The sequence below is a fragment of the Saccharomycopsis crataegensis genome, assembly GCF_037102585.1.
Source record: "Saccharomycopsis crataegensis DNA, jcf7180000000083, whole genome shotgun sequence".
Classification (NCBI taxonomy): Eukaryota; Fungi; Ascomycota; class Saccharomycetes; order Ascoideales; family Saccharomycopsidaceae; genus Saccharomycopsis; species Saccharomycopsis crataegensis.
In genome coordinates, this window is record NW_027043828.1 from 145,320 (window position 1) to 168,090 (window position 22,771).

Sequence of the window (22,771 nt, forward strand, 5' to 3'; positions counted from 1 at the left end):
TAATACGAGTAATCCCATTGCTCATGTTCCCCTTTCCAATTTATTTATCCAAGACGGATCCCAATAATGTACTTCTCCATACACAGGATCAACATCAACCCACAAAAACCCAAAACTCACCATCTCTTCTAACACATCTTTCGAATGATAACTTGACCATCGGTAATTATCCACTAGTATTCCCACGGTAGCATATCCCATAATTTCACAAATCTCAAACACTTTGGTTTCATAGTTATTCAACTCCTTTGATACCGATCTTATGAATTTCTTATTTTGATCTCCCACAGTGATGACCTTAAAATTTGGGTCGAGGGTAGATAACAATTCGACACTTTTTTCAATGTCCAGCTCCGTTAAATCCACAATTGAATTTGGACTATCGGGATTGGTCATAATCTTTAATAATTCATCAACTGCAACAATCCCTCCATTCACATCTTCAAGTTTCTTGCATAGCTCAATGATTTTTACTGCAAGCTCATTGTAAAACTCATCATTATCATCACCCAATAGCTTCGACCATAAAGACGCATTCTTGTTTTTGGAGGCAGATTTCTTGGATAGACTAGCAGCAAGAGGATCAACGCCGACAGAGAAACATAAGCTTGTGAACTCCTTCCTCAAATTCTCATTAGATTTGATTTCTTCTGGGTGGTTTTTTGCGAAATTCGCTAAAGCTTGTTGGAACACAGATAGTTGGATTGACAACTTCTCATGTTGCTGATCAGCAAGCAGTTTCCCTAACTGCTGATACTGTTTTAGGGCAGATTCTGAGTTGGTGAATGAAGAAAGGCCAATTTTCTTACTCATCTTTCCATTAATATTGTATTGTTAAATCTTTAAGTGAAAGGTCGTTGCACGCGAGAATATTCGATGTCATTTGGCGCGATGGCATGTATTTTTTACCCGGCTGCATTCTAACGTGTCACGTGAATGTAAATACCTCTCCTACAGGGGAAGGATAGTTCAAAAATGGTGTGAATGGAAAGGATATGCTGTCTGTAGTATAGACTATTGCAAATAGTGTGGGTCTCTAGGCTCATTACGATATTTCCTTAAAAGTTTTGTAAATTTCTTGAATATCTATCAAGAGATTGGAAAATTTCTGATATCTAAAAAGAAACCCAGAATACAGATTCCTTCTGAAACGACTCAATTGCTAAAAAAAAAGTCATACTCAAATTGAATGATTGCTGGAAACATAAAAGTGTCCATTAATTACCCTTTGAAAATATTTGTTGCTCTTTCTTTGTGGATGTTGAGATTTTTGGCACATCATGTCATGTGCGTTCCTCAAATGGCAACATCCACTGTGGAGACATATAAAACAACAAATAATCTCCTATTAGTGGTAGTGGTTTAACTTTTTAATTTTCTGTAATATATGTATATTTTAAGGGCTTTGTATTATAATCATGTTGTCCGAAGAATATTTTGATCCTGAGAAACGGGCTACAGTTGACCAACTTCACAATGTTCGTCCGTTTATTGAAGCACCTCCCACAAAAGAACCCGTGGATTTCATGGACCTTGACACCATTGATTTGTCCACATTTCAGGACGGACCACAAGGGCTTTCATCTCGTCAAAAGCTTGCTCAGCAGCTAGAATCAGTCTTAACAGACTATGGATTTTTTAAATTGGTGGGTCATGGGATTTCCGAAGCCACTTTTGAGAGAATGAAATCTATTGGTCAAGCAATTTTTGAGCTCGAAGACGATATCAAAAACCAATTCGTTGGAGGAGAAAAGAAAATTCCTCAAGAAGAGGAGAGGGACTTGGGGGTAATTAGGGGTACCGGATTCAAACCTCGTGGGTACTTGGAATATACCAATGGACAAAGAGATAATGTGGAATTTTATAATCTCCGCCACTTCCAACATGATGATATCTTCTATAATAAGACAGAATATCCCGAGTTTGTCAAGTACCATCTTGATGAGATCTCGGAATATTTCAAGCATTTGCATTTCGAGACCTTGAGGAAATTATTGATCTTGATGGATATCATTCTTGAACTTCCTGAAGGCCAATTATGGGAAAATCATTTCAAAGTAATTGAGAATGATATAAACAGATCTGGAGGTGGTAGGGCAAGATTTCTAATGTATCATGAAGTTGAAAAAGAGTATGTCAAAAAGACCAATGGGACTTGGCTTCGTGGTCATAGTGATGCGTGTGCCATTACATTCATTCTCTCTCAGCCAATTGTTTCTTTGCAAGTACGCGAACATGACTCCAACAATTGGAAATATATCTCCCATACTCTGAATTCTTTGGTTGTCAATATCGGTGATGCCTTCAAGTTTTTAACTGGTGGATATTTTAAATCTTCGCTTCATAGAGTCACCACTCCCCCGGGTGATCAATTAAAACACAAAAGAAACACTGTGATTTATTTTTCTAATCCTTCTTTGACTACCTATATTGATCCATTGTCATTAAACTCTCCAAAGTTGGATAGATTGGGTTATGGGATAGAACCAGGAGTTGAAAGGATCACATTTAAGCAATGGGATGAGGCTAAAGGAACTTACTTCAATCAAAAGAATCAGCAGAACTCTAAAGAAGTTAGTCTTTTGGGAAGATCCACTTTAATGAGCTATATTGATGGAGCTCCTTCAGAAAAGAAAGCACTCTCTGTTTCCTAAATGTTTATCCCAACAATATTATAGTATAATATTATAGATAAGAATGGAAATGTTGATACCGAATTCTATAGTTTAATGGGGTGTGCATTTGCTTGTAATAAACAGCAGCTTGTCGTTTTCATAACATATATTGACCAAATATGGTAGTAATCCTTTCAAAAGAGGGTGTGTTGTCCAAATTGCAGGTTGGTAGGCGTGTTTGTAGGATTGCTTGATTTTTTACCCTGTAAATTTTTGCAGAAAAGTTACACACAACCTACAACTTTTAGAAAGATTATTATTTATAAGCTACATGAAATCTTAGGAGGCAAGTGAAAAAGCAATACTTAAAGGCAACAAAGAGTACTATATCACATATTCATGGTGTTAAACATCACTGAGCTACATTAATAATTAGCACAGTGGCAAATTCTTGCTCCTCTTCTCTTAGATCCCATGAACCCTAAACCAGTAAACTCGAATCATCAGCCCCTTCATCCAGAGATGATACTTATTATTTTCAGTAAGTATTACTGAACTCTCTCTTTAACAATAGGAAACTAAAACTAGATCCGAACTCTTTTCTTTTGTCTGGAGTATTTCTTTGATGATTCAGCAACATAAATAAGAGGATCTTGACCCCATACTGGCCAATAGTACATTCAGAATACCATAGTACTATTATTTGTTACTATTCACACATGCATGCCTTTGCAACCTGGAAAGTAAACTATGTATTCACAAGTCATTTGCGTAGCAGGAAACCAGCAAGAATATTTTCCAATTATTTATATGTGTATTTGGAAGTCTTTAACAAAGAAAAATGCTATGACTTGAAGCCTTGCTTTCATCACTTTGAACAGTTTTTCACGTTGCCTAATACGGCTAATGGTGTGATTCTCCATCATGCTTGAGCCTGACGGAAAAAAAAAAAAATAGCAAATTAATAAAGAAGTTACCCATTTATTAACTTCACCAACTTAGAAAAACAAAACTATAATTTAATTTTTAGAATACTTTAAGCTGAAATATCTCAGCTACCACGAAATCACCACATTTATTACGACAACATTGAACAGATTTTTGAATAAAGATTAAATCAACCGTTTTCTTTTTGCCCATCTTTAAACATCAGACGACTGTCAACCTTTAATCAAAAGAAGTAAGGGTGTTAGGTGAAAGCTTCTGATATCAAAGAAAATCTAGCCTCTTACTCTTGGGACATAAGAATAATGAACTTGAGCATGAGGAGAATAATATCAAATGCACATAGCCGTAAAACCTTCTTCATAGGGTCTCTACATCAGGAACAATCATTGAGGACGATGGAGCACAAAGAACAGTAAAAAAAAAATTTCGATACCTCAAAAATCCGACTTTCTAGTAATTGAAAATTAAAAATAGATATTATCTTTCATGGGCATTGAGCGAATAAAGGCGACAATGTAAATGCAATCAAACAAAAATCAATCAGATGTTGTTCTGTACATACATACTATAAAGGTCAAAATGATTCATTTTGATTTCAATGTGAATGAGAGGAAACTCTCTGATAGTTTTGTTTTTTTTCCTTACTTATGGATAATGAAAAATAAAATTAAGGGACATCTGCATAGACATGTGCATGAGTCATGTATTGCTGTGCACTCCTTATTCTGTAACTTTGTATTTCATTACCTACTGTTTAGTTGACTTGGACACTGATATTTTATTTCAATTGAATCAATTTCAAATATTTTGAATTTCAAAAAAAAATAAATGAAAAACTATTTTCTGGCTCATTATGAGTCTTCTGATGAAAAGAACCTCATTTGCGAAATTGCTGGTTGTATATTGGTTCACCAAGCCATCATCAAATTGATTTTTTGCGGTGGCTCTTTTTTCTTCTTTTCCTTTTGCCAAATTGGACTCATGGTTCTTAGTATAGCGTCATCATTTTCTATCATAAACATAAAAAAAGCACGCATCTGGCAATGACAGGAATATTGTCGCTGCGCTGACTAATGCCGCACTTTCCTAATTTAGCCTTTTTCACTACAACTCCCTTAAGGAGGATCATCAACGAAAAATAACGGTAATAATAACTTTTGAGCTGCGGTAAAATTAGTAACTGTATCTGGTTTGACTCATTGAAATATGGGTCATATTGTAGAGGGCTTGCCAAAGCGTTAATGGTTTGCCGAACATGTATCATATAAATGTGGAATCGTTTTCCTGCATTAGAGTATGATATATGACTGTTGTGAAAGCTGAAGATAATTCTTTAGAGATATTTCTGTCTTTAATTTTCCATTATAATTCATTTCACTTTATTATTATCAATTACAATGAAACTTTCTCTTGAATTAGATCAAGAACCTGATCATGTATTTACCTTTGGTGATTCCATTTTGGGAGAACTTGAGCTAAAAACAGAGGTATCTACATACATAAAGCTGATGATAGTACGAATCTCAGGCATCAGCCTAACCAATGTTGAAGACACTTTAAGTCCAAGAAATCGGCGAACCGTCAGAAAAATAATTGATGACAAAATAGTACTTTTTCCAAAACCCCAAGACATGACGGATCAACCGTTGGAACTTCTGGCAGGCAAATATTTGTATTCTTTCATCATAGACATTAACGATCCAGCCAAGTATGACGATTTGCTTGACCCAAATATATCTCCTGCTGGATATGGTGTTTTAGGAGAATACAAGTGCAAAAAAGTGAATATCCCTTTACAATTTCCCCCTTCGTTTAACCACAAAAGTCTCCAAGGAAATGCCAAAGTAACATACAGTCTAATTGGCGAGCTAGTATTGGAAAATGGTAAAGTTATCCAAACAACAAAAAAAATTAGATTTGCTCCTTTAAACAGAGCGTTAGCCTATTCATTGAGACATCTTTGCCAATTATATTCCAGACCACCAAACTCAACACCAACACTCCTACGAAACACTTGTTTTCTCGAAACACAAATTACCGTTCCAGTTTCAAATAAACATTGTCTACAAAAAGGATTTTTAAACATAAAATCATCTCAAAAATCTAAAATGAACATTCCTTTGGTTGTTGCTTGTGAATTTAAGCCATATCTTCCTAGACATACCTCACTAGCAGTATCCAACAGATTCCTTCAGACACATAACCCTCTTTCTGATTTCATTAATATTCACATAGTATCACCACTTTCCCCTTCCACTATCCAAGCCTTAACTGGATCCACTCAAACGCCCATTAAGTTGGAATATTTTAAAATATCGCTAACCCAAAAAATTATATTTGGCTCGACTGCAAAACGTTTGGATACAAAAGATATTCCGCTCATTGATATCGAGGAACCATTATCTCTTGATTTCAAACCCATTCCTGCAGAAAGATATCAATTATCATCTTCTTATCTTGAAAAATGGGAGCCCTTTTTAGATCATCGCCAATATTATCAGTTCACGGTTCCCAAAAAATTGTTGAGCAAACCAATTCCTAATTTACCTCAGCTGTTTATCTATCACAATATCCAGAATGACTATCACCTCGATGTCAAGTCGATCATTGGTTCTGGTAACCATCGAACACCAATAGGTTGCGATTGTCCTGTGGTAATGTTGGGTCCCGAGGAACAGACTGTGGATGTTGTCCCTGAATATTCAGAGAAGATTAGGTCAGGAGAGGTTTTTGTGGAGGTTACCAATGAAGTTTTACCAATGTATTCGCTATAATTATTTACAATTCTTCATTACTGATTTAATATTCCATATTTGCTAATTTCAAGTTCTTTTGGCTTGATGCTCGTTAATTTCTAATTTAGACTTTTTTTTTTCTTTTTCCTTTTTTGCATTATCATTTACATCTATTATACGGTATTTTTAGCTTGGCCTGCAAAAGCAAGTAGAAAATGGATCCATATTTATCAATTTCCCAAAGTTGGGCTTGTTCAACCTGTTATTGAAGATCATCAAGGGAAATCAGGCAGAATTTTTCGACACACAGTATATGTTTCCTATTTTTCTCTACGGCCATCCATCTCAACTTTTTCACCTAATCTTCCACCCCTGTATTATTTATTACAAATTGTCTTTCGCGACCCATCTAGGAACTAGGGTGCCCTAATTCCGCACGTGTAGATTAATTTGTTATGTATACGTACAGTCATTTAGGGGCACGAAGGAGATAAAGACATAATCCCGACATGGTTCAAAGTCCAGTGTAGCGGAATTATCTGCGTCGGCCGAGAAAACAATGCCGCGGCTAAGACCGCTCAAGCTTTTCTTCGGAGTTTGCCGCATTGGGGTGTCCATCGGGGTTGTTCTGTTCCAGGATGACCCAATTTAGCGGATTAAAGATTTTTTTCTTTTTTTTCTATTGCATACATGCACTGCTTAGAAATACAGAGTAAAAGTTTTTGAATACGAGCTGAATTGATATAAATAAACAAAAATGTACGCCAATGGAGCCAAGAATATTATCACTGTCAATTCAATATTACATTTTATCTTTGTTTTTCTAATTTAGCAACAATTCTCTCCAATAGCGGCGTGATGGTAGCTCCAAACTTCTTAACCAAGGGTCAACAGATCGTTCCCATGAAATACAGACCAAAGCCCTTAGTGTTCGGTATAGTGGTTCTTTCTTTGATTATCGATAAACTTAACGTCACAGGGGCCATTACCAGTTTCTATTCGCTTTCTAAGAAGTTTGATGTTCCAATTGCCACTGCCTCTTGGGTCTTGTCAGTGTATGCGTTGACCATTGGTTCATTTATTATTGTATTTGGGAAAGTCGGAGATATTGTTGGTCCTCATAATACATTCGTTATTGGCTCTTTTGCCATGTCTCTTTTTTCATTGCTAGCAGCTACGGTTGATGAATCTATTTACGCGGTTATTGTATTTAGAGCTTTCCAAGGGATTGCCGGTGCCGCCTTGATTCCCTCTGGATTTGCAATCACTGCCAGTTATTTCCAAGGCAAGGCCAGATTTATCGCCCTTAAACTTATGGCAGCCGCTATCACTGGTGCTCTAGGTCTCGGGGTGATTCTTGGTGGGGCTTTTGATGAAGGAAGTATTGGGTACCAAGGGCTTTTCTATTTCACATTTGCGGTGTCTTTTGTAGCATCCGTGTTGTTATATTTCATTATAATCCCAGTGGAAAAAACTGAGGGCCACAAAAATTTGAAATTTAAGAACTTGGATTTCTTTGGAGTTCTGTTAATGATTTCCGGCTTGTTGTTGATCATCGTGGCGTTCACTGAAGCTGCAAACAGTTGGAATTCTCCAAAAGTTTACGTCACCCTCCCAGTTGGATTTGTGCTTCTTATCTCGTTCTTCTATTTCGAACTTATTTATCTCAAAAGTTACAAGAAGAAATTCCAGAACTCTCTTCCAAGCCAACAACAAGAATTGACTGACAAACCTGATTGGAGACTAGACACACAACCACTTTTCCCAGCAGAAATTTTGGAAATTCCAAACATTAAATTGTTGCTCTATGGTATTTTTGTTGTCAATACATGCGCCATTTGCTTACAAAGTTGTTTGGTTGAATATTTCGAATATATCGAATTAGACACCCCAATTATTGCCTCGGTTAAGATTTTACCGCTTTCTGTGGGTGCCGTTTTTGGTTCAGCCCTTTTCAACCCAAAAATTGTGAAAGCCTTGACACTTCGTGGAACTTTGGTTATTGCAGCCCTGGTTGGTCTCGGAGCATACATCTGGGCGTCTAGAATAGACTACACTGTACATAATAACTATTGGAAGTTTGCTTTTGCCAGTCAATTTCTTACTGGTTATTCAATTAACATGTTCTTTGTTGTCATCCTCTCTGGTTTAATGCAAAATACCCCGTTACATTTACAAGGGGTAGTTTCCGGAGTGGTTCAAACCATTGCCCAAGTTGGTGCCAGTATTGGTACAGCAGTTATCAATAGTATCATTGGAAGTATGAAATATGAAAAAGGTGATGAAGCAGCTAGACATCGTGTTGCCAAGAACTTCCAAAACTCATTATATTTCATGGTGGGGTTGGGTGGCAGCTTGGTAATTTTAATGCTTTTTATTAAAGATGACAAGTCTTTTTTGGTCGCTAAAAACGAAAACCAACCGGGAAAAGAATCCAATGATGTCGAAGTTGATTCCACTGAAGTTGAAGAGGAATCTAAAGAAATCGAAAAGGAATCTGAAGATATTGAAGAGGTGTCTAATATTAGAAGTTAATGCAGTCGGAAAAGGGTTTGTTTATAATTTAAAAGCTATTTAGCTTGTCACATTTTTTTGTTTTCTTGTTTATGATTTTTTATGATTTTTTAGCTTCTTTTTTATTAGAGAATAATATTTATTACAAATACAGAATATATCCATTTATACTTTATTTTGAAAATGTATCACATATACATTAACGTATCTATCTAACTATCTCTGTAATATGATATCTATCGAATTATATCATAAAGTGATGAGAATGTGGATGTTGAAAGTGTCATAATGTATAGTGATGCAGGTATCACCGTCAGGTTGACTCATATGATAAGCAAAAGAAAAAAAAAAAAAAAAAAAAATATCAGACAAATTTCCAGATCCATATGTTTGGTGATAACCGATAATTTACCTTTCGTTACTTCATTTCCTTTCTTTATTTGTCTCTTTTTTTTTGTATTGAAAATGTCGTCTTCCATTGAAGGTCCAGAACACAGACCAATTCCTACCAGTCGTTATGATCTTTCAACTTATTGGGGCAGAGTTAGACATTGTTTGGAAATCAGTGATCCAAGAAACTTGTTAGTCACTCCTACCCAAGTGAGAATCGCTAAACAGGCCCTTAGCGAATACCGTCATGGATACATCAGTGAGTTTGCCGAAGAGTTGTGGGAACATAAACAAGTATTGGACTCGACCGTCCATCCAGATACTGGGGAAACCATTTTCTTGCCGTTCAGAATGTCGTGCTGTGTGCTATCAAATTTGATAGTGACTGCTGGGATGCTCACTCCAAACTTGACAGTTGGCGGCACCATCTTTTGGCAATGGGCCAACCAATCTTTGAATGTGGCCATCAATACTTCTAATGCCAATAAATCCCATCCATTGACCACCAAACAATTGTTGACCAACTACGCCGCCGCAGTGTCCGCCAGTTGTGGGGTAGCGTTAGGGTTGAATGCTCTCGTTCCTAGATTGAAATCTCTCACTCCAAAGACCAAATTGATCATGACCAGACTCGTGCCGTTTGCTGCAGTTGTGTCGGCAGGGATTGTCAATGTGTTTTTGATGAGATCAGAAGAGTTGAAGAAAGGGATTACTGTTGTTGATCCAGAAACCAAAGAGCCATTGGGGACTTCCAAAGTAGCTGCTACATATGCTGTTGGGGAAACTGCTGCTTCCAGAGTTATAAATGCCACCCCGATCATGGCCATTCCTCCTTTGATTTTGGTGAAATTGCAACGTGGATTCTTGAAAGGTAAAGGGCTAGGGATCACCACTGCTGTCAACTTGGGGTTGATCACCGTCACGAGTTTTGCAGTACTTCCGTTTGCTTTGGCAGTGTTCCCACAAACTGAAAGATTGCATGTCTCCAAGTTAGAAGACAAGTTTAGAGAACTTAGGAACAAATCTGGCAAGCCAGTGGAGTTTGTCGAGTTCAATAGAGGTATTTAGAAGTTTTAATCGTTTTGTTAGAGAAAGCATCATTATATATATATATGTGTATGTATATGTATATGTATATGTATATATGATGTGTAATATATTATAGTTGTCATTTCAATTGAATAAAGTAAAGAGGAAAAAAAAAAAAAAGACCTCCAAGAGGATCGAAGTGAGGTCTTCCAACATCACGTGCTCAAAGATCACCATCGAAAACAAACAAAAACAAAAACAAACAATAAACAAATGGTCGATCATGGATCACACTTCGTGCTTTTGCTTGTGGTTAGCTGATATATCTATCATACCACTACAAAGAGAGAGTTTTGCATCGTTCATATTGTGTCCTTGCCTGTACTCATTTGAATCACACTGCTGGTTTCTTCTTTTTTCCCTTTTAGTGTGATCCGCAGATCTTTATTTTGGGGGGTATTTTTTTAGCTCAACGATTTTTTTTGTCTCAATCTGCTAGGGGAATCACCTATGTCTTTAATTTGCCCGTTATTTTAATTTATACCCATTTCTCTACTTTTTTTTTTGTGCTTATTGAAATTGCTAATCAATTTGACAGATCGTCCTGCGGATAGGTTTCTGGGCATAAATGATGTTGGACCAATTCAGTGATTCATTGGATTATCATAACAACAATAACAAATCCATAACTTTCAAGACCCAGCAAGGTTCAACCAATGACCAAAGCAACAATGACCTTATTTTGACTACAGACTTACTGAATCTTGTCATATATTTGACAGATCCTAACAATATCAACTATCAGTTCGTCACTAACCTATTAATCACTCACAGAATATTTATCGAATCTCTGGACCTTCTAGAAGTATTACTTGACAGATTACAGCAATGCTTTGAGTATGTTTTATTCGACACCAATAAATTAGAACAACAATTATCTAAACCAGAGCAGGATGAGGATAATAATAATGATGGTCAATTGGAGGTCCGTTTCAACACCATCAAGAAAATTCTCTTGAGAACATTTGTCATCATAAGAAACTGGTTATTGAATCACTTTATTGATGATTGGGTGGAAAATGACAGTTTAAGCTCCATGTTTGTTAATTATTTGAATGCATTGTCATTAAAATTTGAGAATTATGAGAAATATAACATGATCAATGTTTTTTTCATTAAAATTATTGTTGAATTGAAGAAAGCTTGGATCAACATTTGTGAAAAATATTGGAATACAAAAAGCTTGTCGCAATCATTAATTGATCATGGATTCAAATCTTTCGGAGGGTGGGATAAATCAGTCATCAAATTTATTATTAGTTATAAACTTGAGTACAGCAAGCGAAACTTAAATATGCCTACCTCAGAGTTATACAAAGAAATGAATCCGACATTTAGAAATGACTCAATTTTGGCATCCAATGACATTATCTCTAACACGAATATTCTTGAAGATCATCAATCAACCACGCGTCATCCTGAGCCATCTAACAAGAAAACACTCAAAAAAAAGAAATCTATTGGTAATTTGTTGAAAAATTTGCCATTGATCCAAGGATCTAATTCTCTAGCATCATTGAAGTTCAACTCATCCCAAAAAGAGTTCGAAAAAGAAATTGAAATGTTTGCATCAAAGGCTGATAATCAACTTGACCATGCCAACCTATTTAAGAAATCTGAAACCTTTGGGACCACTGAAAAAAATCATAATGCCAATGAAGACGATGTCAGCTTAATGGAGAAAGGAATTAAATACAATTTTACCATGATCTCCCCAAATTCCGAAATTAGGTTACTTGATTTTAACCGGTATCCGGAAAATGAACAAGGGCAGATGAAAGATCTACTGATCGAATGTTATCAGAAATCTGATGTTGTTTTGAAAGAAACCGTAAAATCAGAACCTATCAATGAACCTCCGCTTGTCACAAAAAAATTGAAGACAAAACAGGTGCCGCTCAAACAACTTGTGAGGAAGTGGAAAAGACCTTTTCGCAAACCGAAGTTGGAAACAAGGATACCAGACCTCGAAGTTTCACAAATTGTTGAGAATTTGCTCCCTGAAGATGATATTGTTGAAAAAGTTGATATGTTAGCAGTATATTTTATTGATGAATTAGATTTCTTAACTAATAAAGAACGCAATGAGCTGTCTTCAATAAATAAAGAGGACTCAGAAGATCATGAAGCATCTTTTTTCTCTAATCTTGGTCTATTCGATTCAATGAACGATACTCTGGCCAATTCAGAAGGTGATGATGATGATGATGATGATGATGATAACGACGATGATGACTGGGAAGATGAAACTGATGATGGAACAACGTCAGAATGTGATATGGGCCAGCGAAGTAGCAATTCTTTTCTTTCTGCTGCTAAGGTGGACTGGAATAATGACTCACTAGAATACCAAGAGTCTAATTCCAGTGGTGACTATGAACATACAAACATTCTTGATGTCACTCCTTCGATGATCATTGATAACGTAACCATGGAAGTGATTGATAGAAGATTTTCTGGAAGCATCAGTGATGTCAATAGACTCTCTAGATCAAGCTTGATATCCAAGAAATCTTACTTGACTTATGACTCGAAGCTTTCTAGAAGCTCATCAATTATGGTTGACAGAAGTAACCACCAGCAATTAAAACACTTGACATCCCGTGTATTGGAAAAAGTGAGAAGTTTTGAAAAACTTGGCGTTGAAAAACATTCGAATATTCAAACCACCATTGCTCCTAATAAATCGTGCGGCAATTTGACAATTGATGTAATAACCGAAGAATTTGACCAAAATGAAAAGCCTGAAACCAGCTTGATCAAACCAAAGATCGATTTTTTCCAAAAAGTGTCGCACAATGATTCTGCCATTACCGTGAATAGCAGTAAAGGAGGGAAAAGTCATGTAACCAGTACCAACGTCACCTCGATGCGTCAAAACTCCATGATGCAAAGCTCGATATTTTCCGACGTTAGTACCGTTAATACCATAATTTCAAATCATGAAGACGATCTTATCTACCACAATGTTTTAAGAAGTAAAAATGGTCATCACAACATCAGGGAGCTTATGAATGATGGGAATGAATGTAATGACACCATGATGGTGTCCAAACATGTGAGATCTCCAACCTTGGAGACCCAAGATTCTGAAGCTTTGATAAGAAACGTAATGGAGATGGACAGTTTCCATATCGCTGATAGTAGTGGTGCTGCTGATATTACTGATAGTGATAAAAAAGTTATTATAGATATCGACTGTTCTCCTTTACGAACCCCAAACTTGACCAACAATGATAATTCCACCATTTTGGCTGGGAGTACGAAGAGAGACAACAAATCAGAAATCAGCATGTTATCAGTGGCATCGTATCTTTTGCCAGGCATGGACAACGAGGTCATGCAAGCTTTGGCGGCGATTCCTGATATTTCATTCCATGGGCAGGATCCTATAAGTGCTGCCTTATCCCGACTCGAGGGGAAAAATGATAATGATAGTGAGGAACTACGAAGAAAATTGCCCAATCATGGCAAAGTTCCGGAAAGTTCAGGAAACTGGGGAATCCTTCAAACTAAAAAAGGGGAAATGTATACTAACCAAGAATCAGACGTTTCCGAAACGAAAGAAAAGACTATTGAGGAACAGGTTGATGATCTACACATTAATGAATTAGCAGATCATGATGCCAATGGAGAGATTGCTCAATTTCATTCTAATTTCTTTCAACCGTTCACTCCAATGGAAAATATCTTTGATAATACTCCTGATGCCATGAAAAACATTGTTTTGAACAATGGGGCGGAATTGTATAAGAAGTACCAGAAATCCAAAAATTTGCAAACGATTGAAGAATTGATGACTGGGGCAGCGCATATTCCATTTATTTTACAATTTGATTCGTACGAACTTGCGGAAATTCTCACGATGATTGAGCGGGATGTACTACTAGAGATTGATTGGAAAGAATTGGTAGAATTGCAAAATAAGGAGACGCCGCAAAATTTTTCGTCGTGGTTACAAGTGATTGTCGGCCAACATAATTTAACTGGGGTAGATTTGGCATTATCAAGATTCAATTTGGTGGTCCAATGGGTGGTTTCGGAAATTATCTTGACAAACGTGATGAAGTATCGGGTGGCGAGTATTGCCAAATTCATCGACATTGCCACGAAATGTTTGAACATGCAGAATTATTCGACGATGATGCAAATAATTTTGGCGTTGACTTCGGAAAAAATCGGGAATTTACCAAACACTTGGGATCAATTGGATGATAATTCCAAACAGCAATTTATGATTTTGGAGCAATTTGCCAACCCCATGGACAATTTCATGAAAATTAGGGAGCTAAACGGGATGGCGGTGAACGGTCGTGGGATGGTGCCATTCATTGGATTATATCTTTATGATCTTCAAATCACGTTGTCGCAACCAAGTTATGTTGGACAAGATCATTCTTTGATTCATTGGAAGAAATTCAATGATGTGTCGCGTATTGTTATTGATTTGGTCGGTAAGATCCAATATTCAAAACTTTATAACCGAGATGTCAAGGGGATGAATCAAGAATTATTATCGAAATGTTTGTACATCAAGTCATTAGATGAACAGGAAATGGATTTATGTGTTTCAAAGATGGTTAATCCTTAAAGATAAAAAAAAAAAAAAAGAAATTGTATTGTAATCTTTTGCTGTGGATTTTTGTTTTGGTTTTTTTGGTCTCTTTTTTGGTTTTTTTTTTTCTTTTTTTTTTTTTTTACTTCACTTCGATTATATTCCTATATTTTTAAACTTTCTATTCATCTTATTATTATTACCTCTTATTATTATTACCTCTTACTATTATCTCTTAGATTTACATCTTATTATTACCTCTTAGTACCTACTAAACTTTATTATTTTATCAATTCGTTGTTTTCACAATTTTATTTTCTATTGAATTTTGATAGTTCAATTATCTACTTTTAATACCTTTTGTTTTCTTTCTAAATCTGTCTCTTCTTTTTTTTTTCTTCCTATCGATTTTCTTTATTTCTCAATAATAAAATGCATCGCTCAATGTTTTCTCTGGTATCTGTATTATTATTTAATATTTGCCTGGTAGAATCACCTGTATTAAATCAAAAAAATATCAATTAATAATATAATTATAGCTGACTCGTACTACAAACAATTATTGTTGATTGGGGCTTCAATGTTTACGTAAAAAATAACAAAAACAATAAGAAAAAGAAAATAAGAATTATGTAATCACAAGAGACTGCTTAGTAAAAAGCTTACATAATCAATGACCTAGCAACATCCGGTCATCTATTTTTCAGAAAACCCTAACACACACAATAACCAAGTGTCTGGTATACTGCGGCAACATTTGATTAGTAACCAATTACACAATCATTGGGTGTTCGGATGGTTTTGGCCAAGAAATACACCTGAACACTCAATGAGGCCGTTGAATTGGTATACTGCGAATTTTGCCGGTCATAACCGACAAAAGATATTGGAATTGCTAGAGATCATAAAGAGATAAAATATTTTGGAATTGATGGGCATTGGAGATAGGATAGATAGAGATAGGATAGATAGAGATTGAAGATACAAAAAATATTAAAATTGATAGAGGCCAGAAATACAAAAACATATTAGAACTTTGAGGCAGATCAACAAAAGACGGCAGGCATGCTCTACTAGAATCGATTGTAGAGTCGAAACTGAGATATTAGATCGATGAGACAAATCAAAAGGACGAAGGGATGAATGATATAATATTAACAAATTATTTCCTCTGTAAAAATTAATACATAAACTCATGGCGATTAATATACCAATCGTAAATATTATCTTCGCATTATAACTCCAAGTTTTCGTTATCGGGAAACAATAGAAACACAATTATCGCCTTCATTATTTTGGAGACATCGTGATGATTAGATAGTCATCACACATTTGTCAGAAGATGTCACTATTATTAGATCTTCTTCATCGTTATCAGGAGATTTCAAGGTAAAACTTCTTTTCAATACCATGATTATTAGGGATATTGAATTAGGGGCTGCGAACATCATGGTTATCAGGAGACGCGATAGGCATTAGAGTTTCATCATCAAGAGATCATGTTATTATTGGATCCCGCCATAATTACAAACAGTTATATCTATCATTATGCAATCGCATTACCATCAGCACCCAAAAATGAGTTACCCGAATACATTATTATCTCATCAACATTAAACCAATGAGGAAAACTATGCTGTTACTTTATGGTTAATTAAACTTATATCAAATGACCGATAATTTATGCAGAGATGAAGGTGTACCATAGATCATTCTTCTATCATAAAATAACAACTTTTCAAATCCTAATGAACTTAATTCTCAGACCATCAGGTTGCTTATTATCTTCTGAGAATCGAAAATCCCAACCATCATCGTCATCCTCCTCCTCTTCTTCCTCCATTTTGTTATGATCTTCGTTCTCCTTTTCACTAGATGCTCGACGAGTACTATGGCCCTCATAGGCAATAACCGAGAATCTCTTGACATTTACCTCCTGCGAATCAGGTTCGTGGTGAAATTCCTTTGAGGTCTGGTTACTAGTATTATGCACCCCGGTTTTCTCCTGCCTGTTGTTACTATGATGATTATGATGATTGTTCGATCCAAATGATCGGAAATTTTTAAACCCCATGAACCTTTTTGACGAATGTTCGGTTGAAGCAGATGATCTTCTGGAAGTACTAGACGACAGTCCAGTCACCCCAGGGCCGGGTCCACCACCTCGCAGACTACTATTACTACTACTGCCCGATCCTCCAGAGAAGAAGAAATGAGATTTTTCAAATGGTGATCGCAGTCCAAGATTGTTTTCACTATTTCTTCTTCCCGATGATGTTGACGAGATTCCCGAGGAGGAGAATGATTTCATATGGAGAGAGAACCTTCTTCTGGATGATCTGGCGGTGAAAATGCTGCTGGCATCGTCGTCATCATTATCATTGGAAGTTGAGTTATGGTGGCCATTGGAGAAGAGCATTGTGGACATCGATGGTTTCTTGATCAATTGTTTCAGCGAAGGAGGAAGGAGAGAAACACTATTGTTGTTTTTGTTGTTGTCGTTGTTGTTGCTGTTGTTGTTGCTAGCAGTAGGGGATAAATCCTCTGGGTTGATCAGCAAGCCTTTCACCCCCGACGCCAACGTGCCTTCAACGCTCATTATTGTTATATGGTATTAAGTTGTAGAGTTAGAAAAAAAAAAAGGGATAGAAAGAATGAAAATAAAATTTCAACAAAATTCAAATTTGTTACAAATTGTTAATTCTCGACTATTGTTGTTGTGTATGCTTTTTTTTTTTTTCTTCTAATTTTATTTTTTCGGTGGTGGATCATCCCAAAATGGCATAACCAAGAAAAAAACAGATTCCACCGCAAATCATTTCTTAATTAATTGGGTTGTGGTTCGTAATTTATGAGTGCCTTTGGCAGGCTCAAATAAAATGATGGCAGTCGGCTTACGTTACTTTTGTGAGTGGCATGTGCAGAGATAAAATACTCGTGCAAATAATTATTTGTGAACTGAAAAACCCAAGAAAAAAAATTGCTGTATTAGAAGAAATCATCAGAGAATTATTCATAAAAACGAAGAAACAGAGAAGAATTAATATTTCGTGAAACTAAAAAAGTAAGAAAAAAAAACCAGAGAACCTTACCAAAAGCTACTCAAAACCAATTAAAGAACCAGAAAATCCCACCAAATAGAAAGACAGAAAAAAAAGAAAAGAGGAAGATTAAAATATAAAAGAGAAAACAAGTAGTAAGAGAATATAAAAATCATTATTGTAGAATAGGCACCTTCATTTTGCCACTTTTCGCATCGGAATCACCATTTGTTGTATCAGAATCAAGATTTTTACAATCGGGATCATCATGCTTTGCATCGGGGTTCGAAGGAGACATTGGCGGAGATAACTGGCCATATAACCTTTGAGGTTGATAAGTTTTCAATACTCTGGTATTTCTGGAGTCTCTTACGAGTAATTCACTATTCGAATGCATTTCTGATAACAACGACATCACTCTGGATTGGCCATGGTCAACTTTCGTTGGGATCACTTTTGACAGAGTCTTGCCGACTTTCTGTCCCAATTTAGATCCTCTTCTAGAAGGACGTTTTAGTTTCCTCGTCAGCTCACAAGAACCAGCAGTAGATCCAGAAGGCAACAGAGCCGACGTTGATGACGATGATGATGATGATGATGATGCTTGGTGGTCATTGATAGGTACTGGAGCACCATCCGAACGCTTTCTCACTTTTTCAAATTCGGTCCACGCTTCCTCTTCTTCGGGATTTTTATGTGGCACGGGTTCAGGAGATCCCAAAATCAGATTATTATTATTATTATTATTCAACGACCCTTGACCACTTCTATGCTGTCGGACGATTCTTTCATAAGTGGCGTCGGTCCTTCTGATGAACCGATTGGTGCTTCGTTGGCGGCGACGGGGATTATTATTATTTCGATTATTTTGATTATTATTCACTCTAGAAAGAAGACTTTCTTGTAAACAGTCGCACATGGGGCAATTCCAGTACCCCGAGTACGAGTCGTCCATTCCTAGACACTGAGGGTGAAAGCAGCTGCAGCAGTTTTCACAAACCGAGACATTTGAAGTGTCAGAGCTACTACAACAGAGCGAACAAGTGACAGAGAATGATAGAAGCAGGCTAATAGCCGAAGAGCTGGTATACCGCTGATTTCCAGGTTGTTGTTGTTGTAGTAATAGTGGGCCCTCATCGGTTTCTTGGGTAGGGGCCAAGTAGTTAGGATCCACTGGGAAGTTTTTGTGTTCCACCAGGTACTGGTAGATAAGTTTACCGTGTTTATCAATGAGTTCGACAGTATTAAACCTTACTCTGCATTTTGGGCACGAATTGGCCTGGTGAGACCAAGATCTGATACACAAGTCATGGTAGCAGTGGTTACACGGCGATAATTTGGCAATAGCGTGCTGGATGTGCGACGGGTTGGCGAGCGACTCGATACAGATCGAGCATTCGTCATCGTGGGATATTGGCAGAGACATTTTGTTGTGTAGAGGATAAGGGAAGAAGAGGAACAAAATATACAAAGACAAGAGAAAGAGTTATACCGTAAATATTTTTTTTTTCCTTTTTATATTATTATAGCAGGGTGATTGATGGGTTTTTCTTGTTGCACGTGAAGAAGAGATCAACATTTTGCCTCAAATAATCTTCCTCTTCCTTCTCTTTACCAATATTATTATTATATTTATTATATTTATTTGCCATGTCCCGTCATCAGGCTGATCTCGTTTTATGCTTGAAACAACCAGGAACCACGGTCGGTAGCTTGTGTGAGAAATGCGATGGAAGATGCCCGGTGTGTGATTCGTATGTCAGACCAACAGAGCAAGTGAGGATTTGTGATGAGTGTGCTTTTGGCCAGGATAAGCATCGGTGTGTGATCTGTGGGGGTAAAGGAGTGTCTCCAGCTTACTATTGTTTTGAATGTGTCAGGACCGAGAAGAACCGCGATGGGTGTCCACGAATCACCACGTTGGGGTCGACGCGGATGGACCATTACTACGAGAAAAGAAAGTAGTAACCAACCAATGCTATTGTTGCTATTCAAAATTACATAGAATAAAATAAAATAATAATAAATATAGATATATATGTACATGTAGACGACTGCCTCCTCACTATTTAAATCTTGTGTCTCTGGCTAGGGTCGACGTGCAATGGTGACCAAATACCCCTGGCACTTTCGTTGACACTCTGGACGGCATGCTTGTATTTCCCTAAGATCTCCCCACTCGACGAGCGAACAATATCCATTTTCTTGTCGATGGTCTCCAAGTCAAGGTTTTTCACACATATTGGCTTGGTTCTCCCGTTGGCGTAGTACCCGGTGATCACTGGGTGGTGGCCTGGTCTGTGATGGAGGTTGATCTGGATATTCTGGTTGTCTTGAGCAAACTTCTGGAACTTCTTCGATTGAATATATTGTTTAATCCCAAGCGAGCTGCCTCCCCAATTACAGTAATCGATCTTGATTTTTTGACACTATGAATAGTTAGTAAACGGTCTCAAGTTCCTGTCTAATAAAACAAAAACATCCTTCAACGTACCGGGAGAATGAAACTTTTGACACCGTTGATGGCCACGGTTGTTGCTTTGAGGGCCTTAACTGGCATTATTGCTATATTATTATTATATTATTATTATTATTATTATTGTATTATTTCACTGTCAATCACCGCTTTCAGCGCCAAAAGATTTTTTTTTTTTGGTCAAAAAACACTGTTAATTACGGCCGGGCAACGCTATTTCTCGCGCCATCAACAATCATCAACAGCCTTAATACAACAACAACAATAACAACAAAAATAATAATGAAACATCATCAACAGTAAGAGAGAAATCCCATGTCTGATATCCCCTTGCAAGAACAGGAACTTCCAGAAAACACCCCCAGCAACCCATGTGGTACACTGTTCAGGGCCAACACTTATGGTAGCTCTAGCGGGTCCAGCAGCGCCAGCAATGGTCATCATCTGGTCCCTGTCAATTTACCCCCAATGCCTCATCCAAAAGAAGATTTTGTAGACAGAACCCAGTTTCAACCGCTGGAATACAACGGCAATCTCGAATTACCTGACGAGTACTTGCAAATCATGACGGACAATGCAGGAGAACAGAAAATCTCCAAGAATGGGTTTTTCTATGACAAGGACCAACAAGACCGGATTGTGGTATCGACATTCACTTTACCTGGCAGAGGGAAAAGACTTTTTGTGGTGGCGACAGATATTCTGAAAGAATTGCAATTCCGTGACTCGTATCTTTTCCTTCACAAGAACAAGAGCTTGGTGAAGTTTGTCACCAATGATCAAGACAAAGCGTTTCTTATCGATCACAAGATCTTGCCTGCCCCATTCAAGTCCCGGACCATTGGGGTGATCACCTTCCGGTCATTATTCTTGATTTATGGGGCACGGCTACTCAGAAACGGGATAAGAATCAAAGATGATTATTGGGAAGACCTTGGGAAGACCCAAGGGTTCAAAGAATCCGACCCGGTATATGCCCACAAATCTCACCGGTCTAGTCAATCTTTAGGTAAAGAAGGATTACTGAGGACCAAGAAACACGAAAAATTGAAGAGCGGCGACCCTTCTAATGTTATGGTGCCACCACCGCCATCGTTATCATCAGGATCCTTGAATCCGGAGTCCTTGTCTCAATCAGCATCAAAGTTTAAATTATATAAACCACCGGCACATATTCCCGTGACGTTTTCCCGTCAACAGCAATTGGAATCGCGACTTTTACCTGACCCCACAGACGAGGTCAAACAGAACTATTTACTTTCTTCAGGAGTGACCAATGTGCCAATATTCAGCAAAGTCCCCGTCAATTTTGAGAATTTCCGGTATCAGCATCATGGGTCGCAACAACCTCCAGTGGTGGTGACTTCTCCTGGGGGATCGATTCCTCCGAGTATCACTTCCAGTCTTGTAGGAAATGAGAGTTTGATTACCTCTAATGGGGATAACATTTATCCTGTATCGTGCTTACACGGCCAAGGCATAACCGGGAAGATCCATTTGAATAAAAACTTGGTGTTGCCTAATTACAAAATCAAGGGCGAATCGCTTACAGCTGGGGCAAAATTCGACGATATGGTGGGACGTAGTATTCCTGTCACTGATAAACCGGAAATTTATGGTAAGAAATCTAATGTGGGGCTACGATTTTTCCAAACCCAAAACGTCATCAAAGAAATTTCCGGCCTTCAACAACCCCAGAGTTGTGATGATGATGGAGACAATAATAACAATGGTAATAATGATATCGAGACTCTTAAACGGTATGGAGAAGAATTACAACTACAAGGGACCATTCCAGCAATTAAACGAATTAGAACTTTGGAGTATCAGCAGAACGCGGTGTCTCTAAACCATAACATTGAAAATGCTCGGAATAGTCGTCGTCAACTGTGGAAATATTATTGGTTAGAGCGCAGTGGGGGGTTTAATCTTTATAAGAAGAATTTGAAGAAACGGGTGATGGCCCAAGAGCTCCGTGGTCCACGAACCGAGATGGAAACTTCAAAGGATAAGTATTGCTCGTATAGGGTGATTCCGAAATTTATTGGCCAAGGGAAAGAACCGGTGGAAAAACAAGAAGGGGTGGTGGATCTTGATATGAATGAAAATAGCGATGAAGAAGTGGTGGACGAGCGGGTTTATCCATTACCACCGAACTTCCATTTGCTGATGGATGATAAAACTCGCCTTACTCAGCAACGGATCCAATTGGTGAATGAATATAGGGAAAAGAAACTCAGCAATGATCCTGAGCAAAACATCGATTTGCATTCGTTGAGGTTCCATACGATGCTCAAGAGCCAGGTGGTCAAGGTTAGAAAACCTAACCCCAATGGAATTTCTGTGGACTAGTAGATATATATATGGCTAGGGTATACAATTGTAATATATTATTTGGTAAGAAACAT

General features: G+C 37.4%; 11 protein-coding genes across 11 annotated transcripts; 7 read left to right on the forward strand and 4 right to left on the reverse strand. All coding sequences in view use genetic code 12, as the record gives it.

The window, feature by feature from the left end:
• Positions 1-21: 21 nt before the first annotated feature.
• SNF8 (ESCRT-II subunit protein SNF8) lies at positions 22-813 on the reverse strand (the record flags this gene model as incomplete). Its single annotated transcript, XM_064996505.1, has 1 exon — positions 22-813. One exon carries the CDS (start codon positions 811-813, stop codon positions 22-24), a length of 792 nt encoding a protein of 263 aa, XP_064852577.1.
• A 605-nt stretch (positions 814-1,418) lies between these two features.
• On the forward strand, positions 1,419-2,654 carry DASC09_029030 (uncharacterized protein; the record flags this gene model as incomplete). The annotated part of the gene is made up of 1 exon (XM_064996506.1): positions 1,419-2,654. One exon carries the CDS (start codon positions 1,419-1,421, stop codon positions 2,652-2,654), a length of 1,236 nt encoding a protein of 411 aa, XP_064852578.1.
• A 2,306-nt stretch (positions 2,655-4,960) lies between these two features.
• On the forward strand, positions 4,961-6,337 carry DASC09_029040 (uncharacterized protein; the record flags this gene model as incomplete). Its single annotated transcript, XM_064996507.1, has 1 exon — positions 4,961-6,337. The coding sequence occupies one exon, from the start codon at positions 4,961-4,963 to the stop codon at positions 6,335-6,337; it is 1,377 nt and encodes a 458-aa protein (XP_064852579.1).
• Positions 6,338-7,156: 819 nt separating this feature from the next.
• On the forward strand, positions 7,157-8,833 carry DASC09_029050 (uncharacterized protein; the record flags this gene model as incomplete). Its single annotated transcript, XM_064996508.1, has 1 exon — positions 7,157-8,833. The coding sequence occupies one exon, from the start codon at positions 7,157-7,159 to the stop codon at positions 8,831-8,833; it is 1,677 nt and encodes a 558-aa protein (XP_064852580.1).
• A 444-nt stretch (positions 8,834-9,277) lies between these two features.
• FSF1 (Fsf1p) lies at positions 9,278-10,270 on the forward strand (the record flags this gene model as incomplete). Its single annotated transcript, XM_064996509.1, has 1 exon — positions 9,278-10,270. One exon carries the CDS (start codon positions 9,278-9,280, stop codon positions 10,268-10,270), a length of 993 nt encoding a protein of 330 aa, XP_064852581.1.
• A 589-nt stretch (positions 10,271-10,859) lies between these two features.
• Positions 10,860-14,882, forward strand: LTE1 (mitotic regulator LTE1; the record flags this gene model as incomplete). The annotated part of the gene is made up of 1 exon (XM_064996510.1): positions 10,860-14,882. The coding sequence occupies one exon, from the start codon at positions 10,860-10,862 to the stop codon at positions 14,880-14,882; it is 4,023 nt and encodes a 1,340-aa protein (XP_064852582.1).
• Positions 14,883-16,584: 1,702 nt separating this feature from the next.
• Positions 16,585-17,445, reverse strand: DASC09_029080 (uncharacterized protein; the record flags this gene model as incomplete). The annotated part of the gene is made up of 1 exon (XM_064996511.1): positions 16,585-17,445. One exon carries the CDS (start codon positions 17,443-17,445, stop codon positions 16,585-16,587), a length of 861 nt encoding a protein of 286 aa, XP_064852583.1.
• A 617-nt stretch (positions 17,446-18,062) lies between these two features.
• DASC09_029090 (uncharacterized protein) lies at positions 18,063-19,313 on the reverse strand (the record flags this gene model as incomplete). Its single annotated transcript, XM_064996512.1, has 1 exon — positions 18,063-19,313. One exon carries the CDS (start codon positions 19,311-19,313, stop codon positions 18,063-18,065), a length of 1,251 nt encoding a protein of 416 aa, XP_064852584.1.
• A 224-nt stretch (positions 19,314-19,537) lies between these two features.
• RDS3 (U2 snRNP complex subunit RDS3) lies at positions 19,538-19,852 on the forward strand (the record flags this gene model as incomplete). The annotated part of the gene is made up of 1 exon (XM_064996513.1): positions 19,538-19,852. The coding sequence occupies one exon, from the start codon at positions 19,538-19,540 to the stop codon at positions 19,850-19,852; it is 315 nt and encodes a 104-aa protein (XP_064852585.1).
• Positions 19,853-19,956: 104 nt separating this feature from the next.
• Positions 19,957-20,447, reverse strand: MRPL51 (mitochondrial 54S ribosomal protein mL43 MRPL51; the record flags this gene model as incomplete). The annotated part of the gene is made up of 2 exons (XM_064996514.1): positions 19,957-20,316; positions 20,382-20,447. 2 exons carry the CDS (start codon positions 20,445-20,447, stop codon positions 19,957-19,959), a joined length of 426 nt encoding a protein of 141 aa, XP_064852586.1.
• Positions 20,448-20,678: 231 nt separating this feature from the next.
• DASC09_029120 (chromatin structure-remodeling complex subunit RSC7) lies at positions 20,679-22,715 on the forward strand (the record flags this gene model as incomplete). The annotated part of the gene is made up of 1 exon (XM_064996515.1): positions 20,679-22,715. The coding sequence occupies one exon, from the start codon at positions 20,679-20,681 to the stop codon at positions 22,713-22,715; it is 2,037 nt and encodes a 678-aa protein (XP_064852587.1).
• Positions 22,716-22,771: the final 56 nt, after the last annotated feature.